The sequence below is a fragment of the Dermacentor silvarum genome, chromosome 5 (genome assembly GCF_013339745.2).
Source record: "Dermacentor silvarum isolate Dsil-2018 chromosome 5, BIME_Dsil_1.4, whole genome shotgun sequence".
Lineage (NCBI taxonomy): Eukaryota > Metazoa > Arthropoda > Arachnida > Ixodida > Ixodidae > Dermacentor > Dermacentor silvarum.
Window position 1 is genome coordinate 163,125,962 of NC_051158.1, and position 26,309 is coordinate 163,152,270.

At 47.3% G+C, this 26,309-nt stretch overlaps 1 protein-coding gene across 1 annotated transcript in view; it reads right to left on the reverse strand.

Annotated features, from left to right (window-relative positions):
• The window catches only part of LOC119454524 (uncharacterized), a 63,416-nt gene extending 37,383 nt beyond the window's left edge, over nucleotides 1-26,033 (reverse strand). The window contains exons 1-2 of the mRNA XM_037716429.2: nucleotides 25,719-26,033; nucleotides 10,965-11,139 (exon numbers count right to left, since the gene is read on the reverse strand). Of these exons, the coding sequence (XP_037572357.1) occupies nucleotides 10,965-11,139; nucleotides 25,719-25,985 (442 nt within the window). The 5' untranslated portion in view covers nucleotides 25,986-26,033. The remainder of the gene's footprint in view (nucleotides 1-10,964; nucleotides 11,140-25,718) is intronic.
• Nucleotides 26,034-26,309: the final 276 nt, after the last annotated feature.

Genomic DNA, 26,309 nt, shown 5'->3' on the forward strand with positions numbered 1-26,309 from the left:
TGGCCTTCAAGCTCAGCCAAGGCCAAACTACCGGGGGCTGCTTCGTACGCCGCGCAGGCAGCAATATCTTGAAAGCGATCTGCGATGTGTGCAAAGTGCGCCGAGTGCTGGTAGCTTCGTATGCGCTGTGCTTTCGCAGCTTAGTTCGCGTTCAGGCGAGACGCAGCATGATGGTCAATTCGCTCACTGCCACGCCGAGCATCATCTGTGTGTTGTATTTTGGTGCAATCGTAGATGCGGTGGTTGCTGATGGCGCCGAGCAGCGTCTGTGTCCTTTCCCAAAGCAATCAATCTGTGCTACGGCTCGACGAATTTGGTTTAACAGTATTGAACCACGCCAAACCTTTCTTTGACTCCTTCATAGGACAATGTAGTCCATTTTTAGCGATAAATAATTACATAGGCCCTAGCACACGCCGTCCAAATCAAATAACGTCAGGATGAGCTTGCGCGGCATCGCCACCTGTCTGCGTTTTGCACATTTTCTGGCTTACCAAGCTTCTTCTCGCAGTGATACTAGTGTTTTTGGTATTGAAGATGGGTAATTACACAAGATCAATCATTTCGTCTTCACTGTCCCTTTGAGGATGCAAAAAGTTCTTGCTGTACACGACAAAGAGTTCAAACTGCACCTGCAATGAAACAAGCCCTACATGAAAATCTGACCATCCGGAGCGCACCTATATACATAGTTTGCACGTGACGTCATATCCACCGCCTGCCCCGACCGTCCGCCATCGCTGGGCACCTCGCTACTATCGGCTGGCCCGCTGCGTTTGTGTTCGGCGTTCATTTCTACGTGTTAGCGCCGCGTGTTTGCTATCGTGAAAGCTTTGCGATGGCAAAAGTCAGGAGCCCTGAATTTTGCCCTTTCTACATGGACGAGCTTGTATATAGGCCGACGCGGGCTCGCTACAAAGAAAAGGTCGTAATGTGCGACGGCGTGGACCCATACTAGCTGCACGTTGGCGTGGATAACACATCCGGCCATGACGTACGTGGATATTATTAATTATCTTGTCCCGTCCACGAGCTACGTGACACTGAACGAAATAAAGGCTTACAAATCGCTGAAGGCGCACAATTCACGAGCGGTTGGGTGAGCAAGGTTGCAGCGAAGCGCCTGTCGTCGGGTCTTACCATCGTCCTCGGCGAGATGAGTCAATGAAAGCATATGTTTCTTGGCGTGCGGCAGGGAAAACTATCTCAGTATTTTTTGTGCTGCTCCATTCAGGGAAAGCTTTCTTGCCACAATGGTTCACCTATATGAACTTTTTCCCCAAGCTTCAAAACGTGTGTTCGTTTCTTTCTGCGAGTTTTGGTTTAGAGTTAGGTGCATGTCCGTGCATATGAATTTTGTTGCGTTAAATAGAAGTTGCCCACTATATTGAAAGCATGCAGACATTCAAATATTGCTTAGCATGTCGCTAAGCGAAGCACACATACCAACAAATGACGATGCGAAGCAGTTTGCAGGCCGTTAAAAAAACAAAATTGGGGTTTTCCGTGCTAAAATCACGATCTAATTGTTAAACACGCGGCAGTGGAGGGTTCCGGGATAATTTTGACCGCCCAGAGTTCTTTAACGTGCACTACAAGACAAGTACACGGGCGTTTTTCAGAGCGGTAAAGGCGACTATGCGTGTGGGAGCGGGCGGTCACCAACCAGTACGGGGCTTTCGCTGCCGCCCTTTTACGATCATGCGTGATGTGCAGTGTTTTGGCGCGTTATATACTCGCCCGAAACAAAGCGACGACACGCACGTTGTTCAGGTCCTTCCGATTTATCCGGGAAAGCCACAGGCACCGACGTTTCTCCGACAGCATTCTCGTGCGTTCGCACTGCCATGTTATTACGTTTGGTGTGGACCTACGCCCGGTTCTGCGTAGCTCGGCTTCGCGGCAGTGGTACCTCTTGTGCCGCAACCGAAAATCGCGCAGATTGGCATGATCACGACGCGAGAAGGAACTTCGGATCAACAACGCGTCAGCGCGCGCAGCCTGCCCCAGCACGCTTCCGCAGGCCCGCAGGTGCCTAAAGATGGCGGACAGGCTCGCGGACCGGTGCGGAAGTGACGCACGTGCAAACTATGTATATCTGACACGCGAGTTTGACAGCAATAGCCATTCATTTTTTTTAATTCAGTTTCCGTGTCGTCTGTAGCAGATATCGTCATGATTACTCGCTAAAAAAGTCAGTAGAAAAGGTAACATATGCCCCATAGCTATTCGATTTTACTCCGTAACGGTGAGGGTGTTAACCCCGAGACAATGCAGCACAATCCAGTTCTAACGTCCATAGTCATCTTCAACGGCCGCCTTGTATTTATGGCGCGCTCAAGTGCATGCGCATGCGCATGCGCATGTGCCTCGTTCCTTGTGCTGCGTGCTGCGAGGTTATAAAAATAGAAGAAGAGGGGAATATAGCTTCTCCTACTCCTGCCATCGGCCTGAACGGATTCTTGTTCTTTCGCTAGCCGACTCACCCGTTGTTATAGTGGACCTAACCTCGGTCCGTATACCAGTGTATCTTTACTGTACCTAGTCAGTAATGACAAATAAGCGTATCTTGGTACGACCCATCGCGTAACAAAAATTACTGACAATGTGCATTAGAAAGATAACTCGGTAGTAATGAGTCAAATATTGCACACAGTGTAACTGTGTGCAAGAGTATTTACGCATATTCACGCTGTCGACTTTTGTGTAAATTGACGCTAATTTGGTCTAGATTGTTTTATCATACCAGAGGACGAAAAGAACCCCCTGAAGTCTGTTTCGAAGACCCCTAGTGGATATGAAAGTTTGCAATGTAGCAAACTATCATATGTAGCAAACTTCCAAAGAAAATACAAGATTGGTTTTCCGTGTGGAAGGAGAGAAAGAATTCATAATGCAAAAAAGGTAAGGCGTGAAGACACGGACGCAAGAGAAGTGGACAACATGAACGCCGACTATCAACTGAAGGAAGCACTAAGGCGAATAGGAATACACACAACTCATCTGCGCATGCTCTGGAATGGTAGCACCCCGTGTCCTTCGGGTACACGTGCCGGTCTAGTGAGAGATAACTGTTAAGGCGTTTGATCTCTTAATTATGTAGGATAATGGAAGGCTGACTCACGCACGCACTTCCACCATTATTGATAAGCCAAGCCTCGATCATTAGACGCGTATCTTCAATCTTATGCCTTCTTCGTCTTTCTGGGGTTTTACGTGCCAAAATCAGTTCTGATTATGAGGCACGCCGTAGTGCAGGGCTCCGGGTTAATTTTGACCACCTGGGGTTCTTTAACGTGCACTACAACGTAAGCACACGGGCGTTTCTGCATTTCGCTTCCATCGAAATGCGGCCGCCGCGGCCGGGATTCGATCCTGCGATCTCGTGCTCAGCAGCGCAACGCTTTAGCTGACTAAGCCACCGCGGCGAGTCATTCATTCTTATGCCTGTACAATATCGCGCATTCGTATAACTGGAGCATGCAGTTACAATCTTGGCAGTCTTGGCAATGTAAGGAAACGATTGGAAGACTAATAGAACATAAAAGGTAGTTAACCGGGAGTTAACCTTCCAATCTTTCTGTGCGTGCAAAAACACACTTACGGGCTGTCAGGTTTCCTATGGAAGTTGACCTGAACAAAATTGTCTAGTATTCATTTGCTGAGTGCCGCTACACTATTTACAAACGATGGCTAACTAAGCACTACAAAGTTTTTTTTTTCTTTTTTTTTTTTTTTTTTTTTTTTCTAAACACTGGTGAATCTTCAAGCGAAACGCATTTTTCACTACTTCACACGAATGCGACCAAACCTCCGCAACAAATGTACTGAGGATGAAGCGTACTTACCTCAGTTTGATAGCTGCTTCGATTTTTTAACATTCTTGAAAACGTGGTACTTCGATTGCGCAGATCTATACAATCTTTCTGATTATAGGCATGCTTCTCTATATTGGTGGCGGTTTGTCTATTTACGTACTGCAGCACTAGCATTTTGAACAGCTTGAAGAATACACTTGCGTGTGCGACCATTTTGAAATAGTTACTGTTTTATGTCGTAACATTCGCATTGTTACAGTTTACCGCCCCCCTCAAGGTGTGCTTTGTAACTTTCTAAACTTTGTCGATATAACCTGTTATCTTTCGCAGGTAGCGAAAAATGAGACAATGTCATATCGTAGCTGATAGTAAAGTTGATTTACTGTGCAATAACTAATCAAAGCTCCAATTACTTGAGGTTATGCTTGCTCACAATTGCGAGAAATCTGGAAAAGAGGCCTCCAGGTTAACTATGCATACTAACACATTATTTATCGTATGTTTTACTAACTTGCCTAAACCTACCTGCTGTACAGGCGTTCTGCGTTCAGACATTAGCGATCATGTCCTATTATTCGCAATATTTCCTATTAAGGATCCTTAAACTGGTACAAATCAAGGTACAAGGTAGGATATACATTAACCAAAGAACCATAAGTTATTTTCAATCCCTAATCAATAGTTTAAACTGGGCAGGTTTCTTTGCTGAATGCGGTCCTTCAAGGTCGTATGACAACTTTGTTTCTGCACTACAACATTGTTATAATATGTCATTTCCCTTAACCGCAATAAGTAGGCACAAGAAAGACAGGACAGCATGGATTATTAAATACTTCTATAACCATATCAAGCAGAAAGAAAGGCTATTCAACCACTCTTTAAAAACACGTGCGTTCAAAAACAGGCGTTAAAAAATTTTGCGATCAGTTCTATCTTGATATGAAGAAAGCGCGATTTTCATTTTTTAGCGTAAGTTTGAGAGTTTCTTGAAAAACGGTCAGAAAATATAGAAACTATTTCACGAAATGTCCAATATCCCTATGGATGGTGTGCCGTTACAATTAGAAATTTGTGAAGCAAAATATTCTAATTTATCCTCCGCGAAATTTTTTAACGATTATGTTATAAACGTTAGCGTGACACAATCCTCATCCACTGTCCAGGACAGCCGGACACAGTTATTTGACATACATAAACCTAGCTGTCCAGGACAGTTTGTTCCTGACTCCTATACCTACGAGGTTCAAATTATTTCTATGTTGAATTCCTTAGATAATAATTCTGCAGCTTGTAAGGATGCAGTTAAGACTTCAGCAGTAAATGCTATTGCATCTGAAATTGCTTCACCTATAACTCATATTTTTAATAATATGATGACATCTCGAATTTTCCCAAATTGACAAAAAAGATTGCCTGCCAATCCACCCTGTGAAGGTGGTTGGAAAGCGAAGCTTTTTACGCCAGCCTCACGGTGACTGCGGCGCACTTGATATTTCACACACTACAACGTAACTTTAACCACGGCCTTTATTATTATTTACTTCACAACAATGTTCACTACTGCTTTATGATCGGTGTGATATACACTACTAGACTACCCCATAGTGGGGTAGTCTAGAAAATGAACCGAAGCAGTTACTAGGCTGCAAGGGTTTCGGATGACGTCAACCCTCTTTCAAGCAGCTGCATAAGCTTTGCAACAGCTGCAATCTAATCTTACGGACCGCGCCGAGCCTGTTTCCGTTGTTTGCCCGCAGCCCTTATCATCCATCATGTTGGCTCATCACTTTGAAGCTTGTTTTTGTGGTTTTTCTTGCGAAAACGAGTGCTTAGTTGTACGCGGAATGCCTGAATTCAAGTAAGCTATACTGCTATACCTGTAATTGTTAGCGCTTCGTCGGGATCGTTTTTTGATTACAACGACGGACACGACAGAACCCTTGGCTGGTAGAGGTACAAAGTTAAAAATTGTTCGCGCACCTTTATTTCATAATGGCGGTAAATATAGTTCAGACCCATATATGTGTTATCATCATCATCATCAGCCTATATATGTGTCCTCTGCAGGACGAAGGCTTCTCCCTGCGATCTCCAATTACCCCTGTCTAGCGCTAGCTGATTCCAACTTGCGCCTGCAAATTTCCGAACTTCAGCACCCCACCTAGTTTTCTGCCGTCCTCGACTGCGCTTCCCTTCTCTTGGTATCCATTCTGTAACTCTAATGGTCCACCGGTTATCCATCCTACACATTACATGGCCTGCCCCACTCCATTTTTTCCGCTTAATGTGAACTAGAATATCGGCTATTCCCGTTTGTTCTCTGATCCACACCGCTCTCTTCCTGTCTCATAACGTTAGTGCTTAGATTTTTCGTTCCATCGCTCTTTGTGCGGTCCTTAACTTGTTCTCGAGCTGTTAGCACCGGTGGAATGCACTGATTGTACACTTATCTTTTCAACGACAGTGGTAATCTCCCAGTCAGGATTTGGCAAAGCCTGCCATATGCACTACAACCCAATTTTATTCTTCTGTAAATTTCTTTCTCATGATCAGGATCCCCTGTCACTAAGTCACCTACATAAACATACTCTTTTACAGGCTCTAGAGGCTGACTGGCGAGCTTGAATTCTTGTTCTCTTGCCAGGCTATTTCACATTATCTTTGTCTTCTGCATATTAATCTTCAACCGCACTCTTACACTTTCTCGTTTAAGGTCCTCAATCATTTGCTGTAATTCATCCCCATTGTTGCTGAATAGGACAATGTCATCTGCAAACCGAAGGTAGGTTGCTGAGATATTCGCCGTTGATCCGCACTACTAAGCCTTCCCAGTCTAAGAGCTTGAATACTTCTTCTAAGGATGCAGTGAATAGCACTGGAGCGATTGTGTCTCCTTGCCTAACCCCTTTCTTGATAGGTAAATTTCAACTTTTCTTGTGGAGAACTAAGGTTGCTGTGGAATCCTTGTAGATATTTGACAAGATATTCACGTATGCCTCCTGTACTCCTTGATTACGCAATGCCTGTATGCCTGCTGGTATCTCTACTGAATCAAATGCCTTTTCGTAGTGTGAAAAGCCATATAGAGAGGTTGATTGTACTCCGCAGATTTCTCGATTACCTGGATTGATAACACGGATATGATCCATCGTAGAATATCCTTTCCTGAAGCCAGCCTGTTCTCTTGGTTGGTTGAAGTCAAGTGTTGCCCTGATTCTAGTGGAATGTGTTATAGTTAACTATTATTATCTGTGTATAGTGATCAGAGTAGTTCAGACCCATATCTGTGTTATCGTTATTTTCAAAGGTTGCAAAACGCATTTTACCTACACGCTTTGATACATTTTTTTTGCTGTCAAAGAACATCATCGCAAATCAGAAATTTGGTTTTCAAAAAGGAAAGTCTATGAAGAAAGCATTATTTCATAATAACGACAAAAATAGGAAATATTTCACAAGTGGAATTTATTGGGATTTTCAATAGGCCTTTGACACCATCAAGCACAATATTTTGCCGACTAAGCTTGAAGTATTTGGCATTAGAGGTGTAGCCCATTCTCTTATACGTAACTACCTACACTGTAGATCTCAGTTCGTTTACCGACATTGCATTGAATCAGATAAAAGCTTCATCAAATATGATGTACCATAAGGTTCTCTGTTGCGCCCTATGTTGTTTGTAGTCCACCATAATGAGGGAATCAATATTCCTATGACTGATCATGTGCAGATGACAAGAGTATTATCTTTCTCTGGGGAGATCCCACAGGTCTCGAATCTGTGTCAAATGTCTGGCTGCACAAACTTGACCTATGTGCAACAAGTAACAAACTAAGCATAAATGCGAAGATGAAAGTTTATCCTTTTTCGCCCGACAAACAAAAGAATATATTACGATGTCAAACTAAAATGCGGTGAATATTTCCTTGAGCTTTTCAAACAAATTTGCACTGGTCTCATCATGTGTATACAATTCGGGTGAAAATGGCTAGGTCTATCGGCGTGTTGAATCACCTTTGAATTAAAGAAACAATTATATTTTTCTACCATTCATGGTCATTTCAGCTATTGTTTACTTGTTTGGGGAACACGGAAGAAAAATTATAGCGATTAGCTGACTTCGTTACAAAGAAGAGCAGTAAGAATAAATATGTGCCACAGGGAAACACACAAACATATCGTTATTTTAAATGCGAAAATAACCCTGTACTTAGATTTAGGTGCACGTTAAAGAACCCCAGGTGGTCCAAATTATCCCGGAGTCCCTCACTACGGCGTGCCTAATAATCAGATCGTGGTTTTGCCACGTCAAACCCCATAATTTTTATTTTAAATGAAGCAGAACATTCCATTTCTTGCGATATCCCTAAAATGAACTCTGTACATTTTTGCGGAAGTAAAGAGAGACTTGTCGTTACCTAAATAGTAACATACTAGGTCACAATCTGCGCAGAACTTCCATGGTTGTATAAAGAGCACAAACAAATTATGGGAAACAGGTAATTGATGATCAAATAATTAATATATGTAACAAGTATCTTAATTTACCTAACTGGCGAAAGTGTGTAACGCAGCTAGAAGCTTTAAATCTGAAATGTTGTTCTTCCGTTTTAAGTTGGCGTAAATGAAATATTCTGACGTTACATAGGAGCTGCTGGCTGAATGCAATGCATTTTTTCTATTGCTATCTTGCTTTATTTGTATGTGATGTCCTTAAATGTATATAACTGAAACTGTTTTTGATATTTTTTTCTCTTGTATGCCTGTGTATGCCACCCACGGTTCTGGTTGCCTAATTTTGTTTATGCTTACAGTAAACAACTTACGGATGGCTGCTACTTCAAGTGAAAACTCCAGCAAAATTATGGATCAATTTATATGCGTACCTTTACAAATGAATCTTGTTTGTATATGCGGATGTTATCTTACCATGTCCAGTATTATGTACACCTAATGATGCTGTGTTCGTGTGTACGAAAGTAATGCTACCTTACCACCAAGCGGACTCGGTACCTTTGTCAGGAGGCCAGTAACCTCCCTTTGTCAGGACCCGCGGGTAATTTTATGTATTGTTCAATAGAATAAATAAATAAGGTATATACATGAAGAGTCTCCCTTCCGCATGTAACGGAGTTATAGAAATTAGAGAACGTTTTTTTACGTACATACGCACGTACGTACGTTTTTTTTTCGTTTTTTTTACGTAATACACGAGTCAGCAATGTACTAGTGAGTAATAAAAGCAGAATAGAAAAAAAAAATAGTACACGATCGTTTTTGGCATTTCGCTCCCGTGGAAATGCGGCTGCCACGGTGGGGATCAAATCCACGACCTCGAGCATTACCACAGCCGCAAATACCGCGGTGGGCACAGAAGTGTTGATTTGACGTGCGACCGCTTCCGTAGTGTCGCCTGGACCCTACGGTGCGCTTTAATGCGACTCTGCGTCTGCACGGCATGCGTCAGTTGTCTGCTTGGCAAATTTGCATGGTGTTCATTTTCCAGAAATAGCAGAAACGTACGGCACCGTACGTAAAGTAAGGCTGAATGCAATAGCCTGCAAGAAAATACTAGTTGATGCCCTCAGAAACAGCAGCGTCGCTAAAAATTGAGCTTTGATTCTGGAAGATCGCACAAGTATGGTATTTTTTGTACTCCGTCACTGCTCTCAAAAAATGCACGTTCTTGAATAATGACGCAATGTTATCTTTAAAACTCAGATATGAATGATTCGTAAAAGTCTTTAGAAGACGTGGTTGTGCACCTGGCTATGTAAACATAATTTAAGACATAAAAAACGTGGTATAACAAAAGGGTATAATGGAGCAGACGACGATGCGAAGCAGTGACACAGGTAACTTAGGACAGCTTGTTTACCACCACATTGACGTGAACACCCCAAGCTAGATAGCTGCTAATTTGACGAGCGCTATTGCACAGCCTAAACAAACCAAACCAAACTGTACTGTGGTGTTGCCGACCATTATTTGTTTCTTCATGATTTAGCGAGTACCTTAACGCCACTTCGCTTTATTGCGGGTGGCTAACAACTCATCAAGTCGACTTCTATTGTTGAACAAGTAGGGTTCCGAAGTAGAGTTCCGTTGAACGTCCCAAAACTATGAGGCAAGCTGCAGTGGACGGCTCTGGAGTAATAATTTGAGCACGCGGAATTCCTTAACGTCCACTTAAAACGCGGCACACGAGCGTTCTTGCAGCAACATAAATGCAGCTCGGCACGGAGTCGAACCTGCGACATCGAGCCCTGCATAGCGCACTGCGGCGAGTCCTACAACGGTTGGTCTGCCTAGAAATTGTATTGTAGCAGAAGCGAATATCAGGAGCGAATTAGAGCGCTCTGTTATTCAGTCGGCGTACGACTGCTTTGGATTTGGTTGTAGCAATCCTTAACTTGGTAATTACAGACCATATAGATAAAGTGTTAAATGGTATATGGCTTCTGAAAAAAAAACGCAAAGAAACTTGAAGAAATAGAAATGTGGCAATGCCACCAGCTCAAAACATATATTTTTGGAGGTCACAGACATTTGATCACTTTTATATGAATTATAGGAGCGCTGAAATGGCTGCCTCGACAAACGCCAGCAGTTCTGTGGTGAATAAAGGATTCATGAAGACTCATACATACGTGCGAAAGGGGGGGAAAGTATTAGGACAACTTGTGTTGTCCTTTTTTCTAGGAACACTGGTCGGCCAGTCTTCCTTCACATATATTCATTGCAACTACCTGCAGCATTGACTGAATGTCTATGGATGAGATCTCAGCAGTTCAGTATCTGGCTGTGAAAGGAGATGTCGTGCATTCGAATCCTGGCTCCGAAAGCCCTAGTCATATCAAGGCGAAATGCAAAAAAGGCTCGGGTGTCTCGACTTAGCCGCACACGATGGAAATCAGTGACACGAGGGGCAAACACGCGGAATAAATCACCAGAGAGCCAAACCATCTGCAGCGGCGTCCCTGAAGCTCATAACAATATGTGCGTAATTATTCGCCAAGAAACTGGGTGTCCAGCTTTGCAAAATGACTAACTTACACCATATGACGCGCGCACCTGCGACCACGTCATTTTTTTTTCTGCTCGGAAAAAACGTCGTGCCACGGTCTGCAACCGCGGAAGGCGTACCTGTCACAGCTTTCTCGATGATTCTGAGTTTAGCACTGGGTGTTAGCGTAGGGTCGATTTCTTCTTGACTCGAGCAAGGGTTACGTTGCGCTGCACCCTTCATTTCGTCCACTGCTTGCGGTCGTTGCTGCCTAATCGGAGGCTCAGCCGACACGCTCGAAGACAACGGTGGGCACTGCGTGAGAAAATACGGAAGCTTATGAAGACTTCGGGGCAGAGGCATTGCTGAAGCATCGTCATTTGCGCAACAAATAATTACCCGCAAAGCGCATGATCGGGTTGGTTTACTCCGTGCAACAGCACTCGTCTGCATTGTGTGTGTACTGCAAGAAGATGCCCGCCAAACAGGGGTACAACGTCGAAAGACCAAGAGCCCTTTCTTCAGGACGATTGAACTGTCCAGTACATTGGGCCTGAACAAAGGATGTAAAGTCAGACTTCATATTATAAAAACTTTATGCCCCTATTTGGCGCGCAGCTTTTTGCAGTACACGTACGCCAGACAATTATTTAGCTACGTAGGCCCCACAATTGTGTCCACAATTGTCTACTACGTGCGAAAGTGCGGCAGCAGTTTTTAAGGGCTAAATATTTCATTCTGCTCATTGAATACATCAATTTCAGTACTACTACTCAGTATAATAGACCGCTGCTACTTAAAGTCACAGAGAATCTTGGTTTGCGCTAGTTGGTATGTCAGGCGTCAGGGAATAAATGGCACTAATCACACCAATGAAAAGGGATATCGCGATTTTGTAAAATTCACGTATTGAGACATCTGCAGCTGGCAACATTGATATATATATATATATATATATATATATATATATATATATATATATATATTGTAATGAATGAGAAAAACAGCCGGCCGTCCGCCAGATCGCCGGTTTCACTCTGCCTCGTCGTCTTCTCTGTCGGCCCGCTCCCACAGTTCGGTCTGGTTCCGTCCTCTTAGACGATGGAGCATCGTCTATATATATATATATATATATATATATATATATATATATATATATATATATATATATCACGCTCGCCCCGGTAGTATAATGAAAAAAAGAGTACGACGTACGTTGTACTTGCACAGTATATTTTGCTAACGTTTCGGCTGGCAGACCAGCCTTGTCTGAGTGCGCTGACTTATGTCTGCCAGTATCCTGACCTCAGGTCGATAGAAGAGACGCAGGCAGAGCCATGTAGACAGGCGAGAGCGTCATCGTCTGCCCGCTCCCGCAGTCCGAGCGCGGGAGCCTCAGTGCGTCTTTCTCGTCATTACAATATAAGCACGAAGGCTGGTCCACCAGCCGAAACGTTATCAAAATAAACTGTGCGAATACGACGTACGTCGTACTCTCTTTTCTTCATTATATATAATGTCAAGGCGTTTATTGACAGGGTACGTAAGGAGTGAGAGGGCGAACTCGGTGTCGTAGTTAGAACCCTGCGAGCAGTCCGAACCGGCCCCGTGCGTAAAGCGCTGGTGATGCGCCTGACTGACCGCCACTTCATTGTTAAATTTCATGCGCGGGAGATGCGCCGGGCTAACCGGCGCTTCTTCGTTACATTTGTCCCCCGGAGAAAAAGACGCCATCCTCGCGATCTTAGCATAAGGCAACATAGAGGGATCGTAGAAGGGCTTGAGCCGATCTACGTGAGCAGTTTCGCGATCGCGACGGCGCTGATTAGAAGACGGCGACACAGGCTCTACGACATAGTTCACGGGAGAAGTTTGTGCAATTACACGGTAAGGTCCATGATATCATAAAAGCAGCTTGGAAGAAAGGCCGGGAGCTAAAGGTGGAACCTACAGCCAAACCAATGAATCGGAAGGGAAGCTTGGGGGGTCAGAGCCATGCACCGCGACGAAGCTTCTGTTGTGTCTGATATGCGGTGGTAAGACAACTGGCGAGTTGTCTGCATTCTTCAGCATGCTGCGCAGCTTGAGATACAAGAACACATTCTCATGAATCAGGCTGGTAGGGTAGAATGGTTTCGATGGTGCAGGAAGGTTCGCGTCCGTACAGTAAGAAAATTGGGAAAAAACCAGCGGTGGCTTGAGTGGCAGTATTATAGGCAAACGTGACGAACGGAAGCACAGCTTCCCAGTTGGAATGGTCGGACGCGACGTACATGGAGAGCATGTCGCCAAGAGTTCGGTTGAAACGCTCCGTCAACCCGTTCGTCTGTGGATGGTATGCGTTAGTGGTCCTCTGAATGATGTGATGCTCCTTCAGAAGCGACGTCACGACTTCGGATAAAAAAGCGCGGCCTCGATCCCTAAGAAGTTCCTGAGGGTCCCCGTGACGAAGAACAAAATGCCTCAGTATGAATGATGCAACGTCTTGGGCAGTTTGCAGACGGAAGTGCAGCGGTTTCTGCTGTTACGATTGACACGTCACGCCCTGTGTCAAAAATGATTACGATTCGCGTATGACAGCCCGGTCGTTACGAATGGCATTTGACGCCCCGTGCAGGGGGAATTATCGGAGGCCCATGCCTAAACCAACGGAGGATGAATGCCTGATTTGCTATGGTTGTCTCGAGTGATCCTCAATCTGGCGGGCGAGTCGCAGTGATTTATGGCCCCTTTGTGTGTGTGCGCCCAGCAGGCTAGGGGTTGCGCCTTCCCCGAACTGTATACCACCGGGGCCTCGTGTCGCATTGTTTACCAGGCCCTTTGCGTACGTGCGCCCAGAGAGCGAACGGTGCACGACAGAAGCCTCAAGTCGCCGCTGGCGGAGCCAAGCCCGAGAAACGTCGCCTAGGAGAGAGGGAGCAGCTGCAGAAACCCCCGACTGGACTCAGTACCTGTCACGTGACGTTGACGTGAGCTAAATCCCGCCTATGATGCTAGCGGGCCTATTTAAGCGGCCTCACCATGTATTTTTCATTCATTCTCTTCTTTTCTAACCTTCCTCAGCCATGAAATAAACTGTGCAAGTTTCGCACTAAGAAATCGTCTTGCCCCTGCCTGGTCGCCGTGGTCTACCGGACGCCTGCAGTCTGCCGAGAACACCACGCTACAAAGCAGTAACGCCGGTCGAGCTTGAAGGAACCGGCGTCGCAACACTGCAAAGCGTGTGAGATGATCCACTGCAACAATAATCTAGCAGTTTCCAGCCCCGGTACAAGGAAGTGGACCGTAATGGTCGATTCCGACGCGATCAAAAGGACGGGACGAACAAGGAAGCGGCTGCAAAGGCACGGCAGTGGAAGTAGGGACCGACTTTCGACGCTGGCAGTCGAGGCAGCAGCGGACGTACTTCCAAACTAACTTGTACATGCCAGGCCAGTAATACCGGAGCCTAAGACGGGTGTAGGTCTTTAACACACCACCGTGTGCACATTGGGGATGAGTGTGAAACGATGCGCATACATCAGGCCAAAGATGACGTGGTATTACGAGGAGCCATTGCCGACCCTCGGGGAGATAGTTGCGACATAGTTGCGACGGTAGAGGAGTTGGTCGCGAATAACAAGCTGATGCGCCTGCCGCCGTAGAGTCCTAGATGCTGTAACAGTGGCCGGATCAGCGAGAAACTCCAAAAGAAAAAAAAGTGGGCCCGCGGCGGCCTCATCTTCAAACCGATCTGCGATGGGCCAAAGGGCATTCGCCGAGTGCCGGTAGCTTCGTATGCGCTGCACTTTCGACGTTTAGTTCGCGTTGAAGCGAGAGCCAGCACGAAGGTCAGTTTGCGCGCTGCCCCTGGCGCGATTTGGTACTCCAGCGTTTTGACGAGCTCCCGCGGTCATAGAGCAAGATGTGTTCATATTTACCTGTGCGCGCGTGACATTGTGCTTATTTAGTTAGTAAGCGAATATTTACAACTTTATATGGCCGATAAAACTACTACCCTTACTTCGTATAGCTGTCTACTAATTTGCTATCGCAAGCGATGCTTCGCCTTTCGGGCGAAACTGCGATCTTTCTTTTTCTTTTTTTTTTTTTTGTAGACGTCACAGGATCTTGGTCTTTGGCTGCCTCGGAAAGCAAAGACATCACCTCGGCGAGGGTACAGTCAATGATGGCATTGTTGGACGAAAGGAAATCCCAGCCTAGGATAACATTGTAGGAGCAGGACGGCAGTAGAACGAATTCAATGACATGAAACGGCTCCTCGATGACAACACGTGCAGTGCAGACTCCCAATGGTTAGACAAGCTGTGCGCTCGCAGTACTCAAATACAGCCCGGAAAGTGACGTCGTTACTTTTCCTATCCGTCGGCAAAGTCCTGCGCGTAACACCGAGATTGCTGCACCCGTATCGACCAGTGCGAATGTTGGAATCCCTTCGACGTATACCTCAATGATGTTCCAGGGGTGATTTCGAGGCCTTTGGTAAATCGAAGGGCACGCAGTTCTCCCCTCGGGGGCTGCGACACTTAGTTTCCCTGAGGTAGAGGGCTTGGCCGGCGTCTCATCGGTGAGATGGAGCGGCGGCGTAGGGTTGGATAACGATGAGCAGGGATTTCATCCGGCTGCACAGGAGATTGTAGCTGTCCAGGGGCGTAAGTGCTCATGGTTCGGCGGTTATCATAAATAGGCAGCATACGGCGTTGGAACGTGGCCCGGAATACCACAATGGTAGCAAATTTGGCGGTTGTCGCCTGTGAGCCAAGGATTTGGCTGGCGTGGTAGCTGTGGTGCAGGCGGCGAGAAGGGAATCGGGGGCGGTCGCGCAACAGCTTGGAGAGGTGGACGTGGATCGAAGGGCGGCCTTGCAGCGACGGTAGCGTATTTGAAGGGCGCCGCGACGGTAGGCGGTGGAGTAGCAGTTGGCAGGCACTCAGCTGCTTGCTCCTTGATGACGCTCTGTAACCCCGGTGTCAATGGGGAGTATGGCTGCGCGTTCGTAAAGGGCACCAGCGAAAGCTGCCAAGCAACTTCTTCTCGTACGAATTCCTTTATTTGGTGCATTAGAGGCGACTCGTCAAAACCTAGCGTCAGACCTGAGACAGCGGCGAATTCTGAGGGTGGATGTCGTGTGACAACTCGCTCCCTTCGAAGTTCGTCGTAACTGACACAGCGCAATGACGACAGAAACTGTGGTCGAGTTTCGGGCGACCAACATCTGGAAGGCGTCGTCCTCAATTCCCTTGAGGATATGCCTCATCTTGTCGGCTTCTGGCATCGTTGCGTCGACTCTGTTACACAGATTAACGACGTCTTCGATGTAGCTGGTGAAATTCTCACCTGCTTGCTGGGCGCGTCCGCGCAGGCGTTGTTTGGCCTGAAGTTTACGGACAGCAGGACGACCAAAGACTTCCGTGAAGTTGGTCTTGAATGCTGACCATATCCTGATGTCGGATTCGTGGTTACGATACCACAAATGTGCAACGTTGCTCAAGCACAAAATTAAGTTGTTGAGCTTTGACGTGTCGTCCTAGTGGTTGTGCGCGCTGACTCTTTCGTACGAGGCGAGCCGGTCCTCGACGTCGTGATCAATGGTACCCGCGAAAATCACAGGATCCCGCTGACGCTGCACGCCAGGACAGATGACAGGTGGTGCCGTGGCCGCAGTGTGGTGGGCTACATCATCAAGCATGGTTCGAGAAGGCTGGGGGGGATCGTCCGGCATGGGCCCAGATGGTTGAAGGGTTCGGCTTCGAAGCTCCAGCGTTGATGGAGTCGTGCCCAGCACTCTCCACCAAATGTCAAGGCCTTTATCCTTACGAACAGGGTTGGTAAGGATTGAGAGGCCGAACTCGGTGTGGTAGTTGGAACCCTGCGAGCAGTCAGAACCGGCCCCATGCGTAAAGCGCTGGTGATGCGCCTGATTGACCGGCACTTCTGTGTTCATTCTCATACGCTGGAGATGTCCCGGGCTACCGGCGTTACAACATATATATATATATATATATATATATATATATATATATATATATATATATATATAATATCATAGCACGCCAACAAACACAGACACCAACTACAACACATGGGAAATTACTTGTACTTACTAAGAGAATTAAAGAAATGATAAATTAAAGGAAATTAAAGTGGATGAAAAAAACACTCGCCGCGGGTGGGGAACGATCCTACGTCTTCGCATTACGCGAGCGATGCTCTTACCATTCAGCTACCGCGGCGCCGTTTTCCCATCCACTTTCTGGGGTATCTACGTTTTTTCTACTAGAATTAACTCTGGGGGTGTTAACCAGTGCCATCACTCACAAACCTTGGCGGCGGATGTGGAACATCCTTCCTGCCGCAAGTGTCACGAGTACGTGATCATTTTTTGGGTGAAAGCAACTGGTCAATAAACCCACATATGCTACCTGTAGGCACCAATGTTGCTGGATTCGAGACCCTTGTTATGCAGTGAACGAGAAGAAAGGGAACCGAGGGGCCCGATTTTATTAATCATATCATAGGAAGCCAACAAACACAGACACCAACGACAACACAGGGGAAATTACTTGTACATACTAAAAGAATTAAAGAAATGATAAAAATAAAGGAAATTAAAGTGGATGAAAAAAACAACTTCCCCCAGGTGAGGAATGATCCCACGTCTTCGCACTACGCGTGCGATGCTCTTACCATTGAGCTACCACGCAGCCGTTTTCCCATCCACTTTCTGGGCAATTTAGGTGGACGCTAGGGGGCGCGATGTAGAGAAGTCGCCTTCACATCGAGCTCCGACGTAAATGTCCATATCTTCTCAAGTTTGAGTCCTTAAATAATATTCAAGAACAAGAACAACCGTGAACACCAGGAGATCACGGAACTATCACCATCACCACGGTAGGACCGCTTCTCTAATCTCTGCAAGAGTTTGAATTTTCGAGGCGGCGACGCCACCAGTTAAGTATAGCGTCGAGAGAACGCAAGGGCGTAGCACATCGAATAGCTGCTACACCGGCCCAAGCATGATGTAACCACGGACAGCGGCTGCAACGTCGGCGGAGACGCCGCCAGGAGAGAGAAACGCCGAGGGAACGCAACGGCACAGCAGCTCGCACAGCTGCTGCAGCGTCGGCGGAGATGTCGGCAGAAGAGCGAAGAAACGGAGCCGCAAAAGCTGCGGCAACTGCCGGAAGGGACGTACAGCCAACGTCCTCGGATGGAAATCATGCAGAACGAATACCTCCCCGCGTAGGAGAGGAAGAAGGAGAAAAGATGGACGTCGGCGCTTTCGCCGATAAATAAGAAACCCAAGAGGGCTGGTGCCGCTCCATAGGCGGCAGATACGTCCCGGAGGAGAAGGTGGAAGAAGTATTAGCAAGAAGAAGGGAACTAAAACCCCTAAACAAGGCCATGGCAGAAAGGGTGGTAGACAAGCATCAAGTTCGCCTGCCATTGCGCACAGAGAAGATTATCCTCCGATCAGCAGGAGGTATCGACAGCATAAAGAAGCTGGGGGTTCCCGCCGGAAATGCCATTCTGGAGGCGGCCGGGCTACCCCCCATGGCAGAAGAGGACATTGTCTTCAACAAAAACAACCAAACAATCCTAATATCAACCCTGAACAAGGAAAGGGCAGAGGCCTTCGCCAAAATTAATAACATTCGAGCCGAAGAAGAAGATTTCGAAATGACTGCCCACCCGGCGATGCCCGAGGGGGGCAAAGGCGTCATCTACGGGATTAACCTAGAGCTGACGGAACAACAAATACACAAGGCGTTGGACAACCCACGGAACCCAACGTATGCGGCAGTAAGAAGATTACGAAGGACATCCGAATCGGTCATCATTAACTGCAAACATCTGGAAGTACCGAAGGCCATAAAATTTTTCAGTCAATGGATTCCATGTCACTTATATATGAAAAACTACTGCGTGTGCTACGCATGTGGCAAGATTGGGCACAGGCAAGACATCTGCCCAGATCCAAGAAGCACCCGCTGCAGAGGCTGCAGTTTCCTCTGGCCTCGTCCTGCCCGGGCATAATTCATCTTTCGGGTGCCAACGTGTGCGCTCTCGCTCCGCCTCGGCGACGAGTGAGCGCCTGGGACGGGCCAATGCTGCTCCCATAGTCGGAACCCTGTTCGGTACGAGATCGCAACGCAGACCGCCTGGGCTAAGAAATCAGCCGGAGGAGCACGCCTGCGAGCCGAAGTGTCTCATCTGCGGGAGGAATCATCAGTTAGGGGACCCGACATGCAGGGAACTCTACAGGAAGCCCCACTGGCTTAAACAACGCGACGCGGCCCGGGCCGAGGCCAGGGCCGAACAAGAAAAGGGAGGAGCGACCGCGGGCAGAAGCAGCACGACATCGAAGATCAGCTACCGCCTGCGGCCAAAAAGCAACGATCCCAGTCCAGGGACAGAAGTGCATCCAGGCCGCCACCCAGGGACAACCAGACCCACTGGCCAGGCCTCCAGAAACCAGGGGACAAGCGGACCCACTCTGGTATGTGTGTCAGCTTCGCACACGTGGTCTCCCAAGGTAGGTCACCAGAATTAGAGGCACAGGTTAACTTATTTAAGAAGGAAAGAGACAAGAGAGATTAGGAAAATAGCCAACTAAGAGAAATAATCAAAACCCTAACGAATACAGTAAACCAACTCAAAGAGCAAGTTGGGCAGCTAACGAACCCAACAGTGTGAGCTACGCAGGCGACGCCAACAAGGCCGCTTACCCCAGTCCAGAGAATAGCCGCCCCCCAGACGTAGGACGAGGGCAGCACGGTGGTACATACGGTAGGCACCGCAAAAATGAAGACAAGGGGGCACGAGACGCCTCCACCCGAGAGAAGAAAAAAGATGAACAGAAAGATTAACGAAGATGAGCTAGAGCCACGCCTCAATAAGCACGAGGAAAGCATGCTAACCAAACTAAGCATTATCATGCATAAAAAAGTCCAGGCTATATAAAATCATACGACCGCACTTCTGACCGTACTAGGAGGCGAAGAACGAGCTCATCCCGATCCGGAGCCAACCTCGATCCCTGAAGCCCCGTTCTCTTCCTCATCATGACCAGGACAGGAACTTTGATTTGGCAGTGGAACTGCAAGGGCTTCAAAAAAGTTGTCGCAGTTTCACCTGAAAGGTGAAGCATCAATTGCGATAGCAAATTTGAAGAGAGCTATACGGAGTAATGATAGCAGCTTTATCAGCTGTATAAACTTGGACATGCAGCTGCACCGGCAACACGCAGAACTGTTGTCGACGCCGTCGGCGTTTTGCCCGCGTTCGCTCAAAATGCTTGCGGCGTTGGTGACTTTTGCCGGAGCCTCTGATATAAATAGGCACTTGGTGCCGCAGCTAAACGTCGCTTCCCTTCCCTCCCCCTCCCCCCCCCCCCACGGCCTTTCGTGCGTCGGAAGAAGTCACGTTTGCTCTACATATATGGTGATTGTAGAGGAGGAAAGAGACGCCTACTTCTGCAGCCCTTTAGGGAGCACAGAGCAGAACGCGCGTTTGTTCTCCGCCGTGCGTTCACTCCCCGTGAAAGCGCGCGTCCCTCGCGCCCTTTCACTCGCACATACAGCGTTCGGCGCGCGGCGACGATTTCATCTCCATTGACGTCATACGGAACCTCACGGCGACGGCGACGGCGACGCCGACGGCAGAAATCTGCTTTTGAGTGTCCATATAATTGCTATCGCAATAAAAGAGAAAGACGTTGCTGCAACAACACATTTTAAATCAAGGAGAGCCTCCGCTTGCCGTGGCGTTACAAGAAACAGGAAAACACCCAGTCAAAATTTCAGGGTACCACACATTCGACAACGGGAGAGGGGAGAAACGTAGAGTAGCCATACAGCGAATTAAGAATAACAGTGGTATTTGAACACGACGCGAGTACGGAATAAGTGGAGGGCGTACTCGTAGAAATCCTTATCGGCAAAAATAATAGGGGAAGCATATTTGTCCTGAACGCATACAGCCCCCCTCGTCACATAAGGCCACAATTCGAGACCACATTTAAGAAAGCGCTGAGGGCAGCAAAATCGTGCCCCCTACTTGTTTTAGGGGACTTTAATGCTATGCATCACGAATGGGGCTACACCAAAATCGACAGGATAGGTAGAATGCTGTGGGAAGCTATTCAGAAGACAGGACTCTCGCTACTAACGGACCCGAATGAGCCAACCAGAACGGGTAACAGCATCTGCTGTGACACAACTCCGGACCTAACACTAGGGCACAGGACGGGCAAAACATCGTGAAAGAACACGGGCGAAAACCTCGGCAGCGATCACTTTATAATCGAAATACAAATCGATAGGAAACTAGGCGTGCCCGTACATAATCCAAAGCAGGCCACCGCAACTGACTGGGATAAATTCAGGAATATCAGATCAACAGCAGACTTAGGCGAAATCGGAGACATAACAGAGTGGATCGCAACCGTCGTCTCACACGTGAAACAGGCAACCGAAACGGTAGAGGGAGATGACCTCCCATTCAGATTAGACAACAAGCTTAGAAATATGTGCAATCGAAAAACAACCCTCGAGAATAAGCTAAAGCGCCAGAAATGGAACCGGAACCTAAGAAAATAGCCGAGCACAATAAAGGAGAGCTACGCCTTCAAACTAGAAGAGAAAAGGTGGGATAAAAAAATGCGACGAGCTAGAGAAGACTATGAGCGGTCGTAACACGTCGCAGATGCTTGCGCCACCTCATAGACCCCACCAACACCAAAACCCACGCCAACATAGAGCAAATCAAGACAAGATACAAATTTGACGGAACCGATGAACAGCTCATCGACAGACTTCAAGAAATCTATATAAGCCCCGCATGCCCGGTAGCGGATAAAGAATATCAGGGAGCGGAAAATCCGTTACTGGACGAATCCATTCTAGTAGCAGAGGTCAGAGCCGCGCTATTTGACTTCTAAAGGAACACAGCCCCTGGCATAGACAAGATCACCTACGGTAAGCTAGGAACTTACGACGACGGCTCTATAGTTCACCTTACAGCTTATCTGAACAAAGTGTGGGAATCCGGGGAAGTCCCTAAAGACTGGAAACATGCCAACATCATTTTAATTCACAAGGGCAAAACCCCGGGTATAAAAAATGTCAGGCCTATTTCACTGACCTCGTGTCTACGCAAATTAATGGAGAAGGTAATTCAGGCACGACTAACTCGATTCGCGGAAGAAAACAGCATCTGGCCCCACGAGATCGTAGGTTTCAGACCGCACCTCAGCGCCAAGATACCATGCTAAGGCTCCAACACGCTATTATAGAAAAACGAAAGACCAAATATACGAGAACAATATTTGGTATAGACTTAACTAAAGCGTTTGATAATGTCAGCCACTCGGCTATCCTCGATTGCCTGTCAGATGTTAACGCAGGGAAAAGGACCTTCGACTAAGTAAAATCTTTTTCTCAAAGACAGAACAGCGACCCTGCACATGCAGAGCCTCAGCTCAGAAGAGATAAAATTAGGAAACAGGGGCACCCCGCATTGAGCCATCCTATCCTCCTTCTTATTTAATTTAGTTATGAAAGACCTCCCGCGCAAGTTAGCAAGGATCGAAGGACTAAAGACGAGCGTGTACGCAGACGACGTCAACGTTTGGCTCAATGAGGGCAGTGATGGGTCTATCGAAGAAAGGCTCCAGCGGGCAACCGACATCATAGACTTCCATGCCAAAAGTAAAGGGCTGAGCTGCTCTCCAACGAAGTCGGAACTGCTAATCATCAGGCCCAGGACAGGGGCAGACGGAATTTCATTCCCGTCTAAGTCTATCGAGATTCTGGGAGGAGATGCATGCATTATCTCCTCACAGGATCTGGATAGACTTAGACGGGAAATAAATTTCGCAAGTAGATGAGATCAGAATTCTGGGCATGCTCATAAGCAAGACGGGAAATAACCACACGACTATAGCTCAACTAGACGCGCACGCAAACCAAGTGGTAAGCGTCATTAGAAGAATCTCGGCCAGAGGCAGAGGGCTAATGGAGAAGAACAATTAAGGCTGGTCCACGCCTTCATCTTGAGTCGTATCTGCTGCTCAACCTCATTCCTTAACATCAAAATAGCAGAAAGAAAGAAGTTAGACGTAAATAATAAGGAAATGCGCGAAACGTGCACGATACCTAAGAACATGCACCCACAACATGCACGGTCAGGAAAAACGGAAGCACCGAGCCAAACACTTCGCAACAAAGCTAAGCAAAATGCCACCCGAGATTGTTGCCTTCACAGACGCCGCCCTTGGCGGAGACCTAAGCTCCGTCTCAGTGGTAGTCAACGGATACGGAGTAGAACAGGGCGCGATATATACAAGTGGAGTAGACGCCACGGCAGCGGAGGAAGCGGCGATCGCCCTGGCGTGCGTCAGTACGGACGCGAGTGTGATCGTCAGCGACAGCAAATCGGCAGTAAGAAATTTCTGCAAAGGCAAAATATCAGACTACGCGTACAGCATAATATCGAAAGGTAACATAGACAGTGCGATCACCGTAACCTGGGTCCCCGCTCACTCCAACATAACAGGAAACGAAGCCGCCAACGTCATTGCCCGAGCGATCATTATCCGGGGGGGACGGCGGCCTCAACCTAACTTTAAGGTGGAGACGCTCGCGACCTGTCACGAGGTCACAGAGCACTACAAATTAGGACGCCGGCAATATCCACTACCGGATAGGTCCCTCACTTCCGCAGAGGCAGTTACCTGGCGCCGCCTGCAAGCCAAAAACCACGTGTCTCGCAGATGGAGATACATCCGGAAACGAGAAATCCGGAGGACCAATTCTGCAGATTCTGTGATAAAATAGTAAGACATATCCTACGGGAGTGCAGCTACTCCTCGGGGTATAATTTATTCAAGGACGAAGAAGCATGGGACACCGCGCTTCACAGCGAAGACCCGGCGGCACAGGCCAACATTGTCCGTCTGGCAGCCGAAGCGGCAAGCCGCTTCGTCTACTAACCCCTGCCCCTTGGGGTGACTTCAGGCTCCCTGGATGCCTACGAGCGGTACCGGAGCTCCGGTGTCACACCTTACGAACAATTAAAGTTTTCTCACTCTCTGGGGTATTTATGTTTTTACTACTAGAATTAATCCTGGGAGTGTTAGCCAGCACCGTCACTCACAAACCTTGGCGGCGGATGTGAAACTTCCTTTCTGGATGGGGAACGGCACCGCGGTAGCTCAATGACAAGAGCATCGTACGCGTAATGCGAAGACGTGGGATCGTTCCGCACCTGCAGTAAGTTGTTTTTCCATTCACTTTAATTTCCTTTAATTTATCATTTCGTTAATTCTCCTAGTAAGTACAAGCAATTTCCCCTGTGTTTGTTGGCTTCCTACGATACGATTAATAAAATCGGTACCCTCGGTTCCCTTTCTTCTCGGTCACTATATATATATATATATATATATATATATATATATACACAGGGTGTTTCAGCGAACACTTTCAAAATTTATTTCAGGTTTCCTGTGGTAGATAGCCCAATTCTAGTTAATGAGCTGATCTACTCGAAGAGGCGGACATTTAGCTGCAGCACCAAATGCGTAATTATATAAAAACGTTGCGAGGCGAAAAAGTGGTAAAGACTTCCGACGCCTACTCGACGAGTGTCCCGTTCTGATCTTGTCGAAAACCTTCGAGCCGCCCCCAGAGGCACCGGCCATAAAACCCCTTGATAATTCCAAAGTACCGCCACTCTTTGTACTTAAAGCCCCTTGATAATTCCAAATTATCAAGGGGCTTTAACCAGCCACAGTCACCAACGCCGCGCGCGTTCGGTGCGAACGCAGGAAAAACGCCGATGGCGTCGACAACACTTCTGCGCGTTGCCGGTGCTGCTCCATGTCCAAGTTTAAACTTCTATCCTAACACCGTGAAGCTCTCTACTAATTTGCTATCGCAATTGATGCTTCGCCTTTCGGGTGAAACTACGACATTTTTATTTATTTATTTATTTATTTATTTATTTATTTATTTATTTATTTATTTATTTATTTATTTATTTATTTATTTATTTGAACACTCTAAATGCAACGTGCAGCGCTACAGAGAGGAGTGGTATTCGGAACAAAACGTAGTGATCGCGGTTTTCAATTATGGAACCGCATTGCTGGCAGTCGAGGCGGGGAGGCGTTTCCACCTGGTCGCTATCCTTGGCGTGAATGAGTTAGCGTTCAGGGCCCGAGTTCACAAGCTTTTTTTTTTTCGTAAGTACTGCTTGCCAATGGCCAGCCGCCTCCGCTAATTAAATGTCCATCCCCACCATTAGCTCATACCTGCTTCTACGAGCAGTTTCAGAGTAACAATGTTGTGAATCCGGCCACAGGTTTGTACGCGAACTTGTGACGTTGACTTTTGAAATTGTGGTCAGTGCGTGCTCCAGTATAACGAGGAGCAGCATCCTATGCGTTATTAGGGTCACCATTGTTGTAGTATATCTTGAGGAAAAATTCAAGTCGCGCTATTTTTCGTCTTACTTCAAGGTCAGCCAGGTCGAGGTGTGTTTTGATTGCAGTTACACTAGCGGCGCGAGAGTGAGTAATTCGACAGAAAGAGTAATTAGAAAGAAATTCAGCACTTTCACGGTAACATGAAGTGCTGGATGTTCATTACGGAATGCCACTAGCCGAATGTAAGCTTTTCTGTGAGGATCAGTGCTCTAGGCGTCCTTGAGAAGTGCAATTGATAGAAGTCGAAAGCGGTCCTTAAAAAGGCACAGCAACTTGGAAGACTGAACAGCGACGCTGTATATAACTGAATCGGCGTTCGCATCATGTCGCGCCTTGCATAGAGGACATGATGGCACGCTGGGAGTGGAAGTTGAAGATAAGTAGAGGATTCGGGCCTCGGCCTGACCTTTTGCAGCTGGGAGTCCCGGTGTGCTTCGCCATGCCGCCGCACATAGTCCCCAGCGTCCAGTTGTGAAAGAGCGTTCCAGTGCGGTCCGCGGTTACGTGGCTCCGGGACCATCGCTACCGGTATCTGCTGCTGCGGCGGCGCAGTCAACGACGACGTCGCGACGGGCGCAGGTGCGTTGAGCTTGGCTCGGCCTCTTCCACGACCCGAGCTCGCCTTGGCGTCACCGACGGCCGGAGCTGCATCACCGCCACCCAAAAAGTTCATGGCTGCAGAGAGACGACGCGCTCGTTCTGCTTCGCCTTGGAGCGAGTGCTCGTGCTGCTGCTGTCGATGATGATGATGGTGAGAGACAATGACACTACAGGGGATTGGCCAAAAAATACGTGCTAGGAAGAAAAAGAGAAATCAAAGTAATAAAACCGACAACTAGAGGTCAATACAAACTAATAATACGGCAATAAGTGTAATTAAGCAGATAGCCTACCTTAGAAAAAGAAAGCAGGGATGAAATGACGCATCTCTTTTTTCTGCGCGTAATTACAAGAACGCTCGAGGCGCAAGAGCGTCGTCGTCGTCGCCACCGTTGTC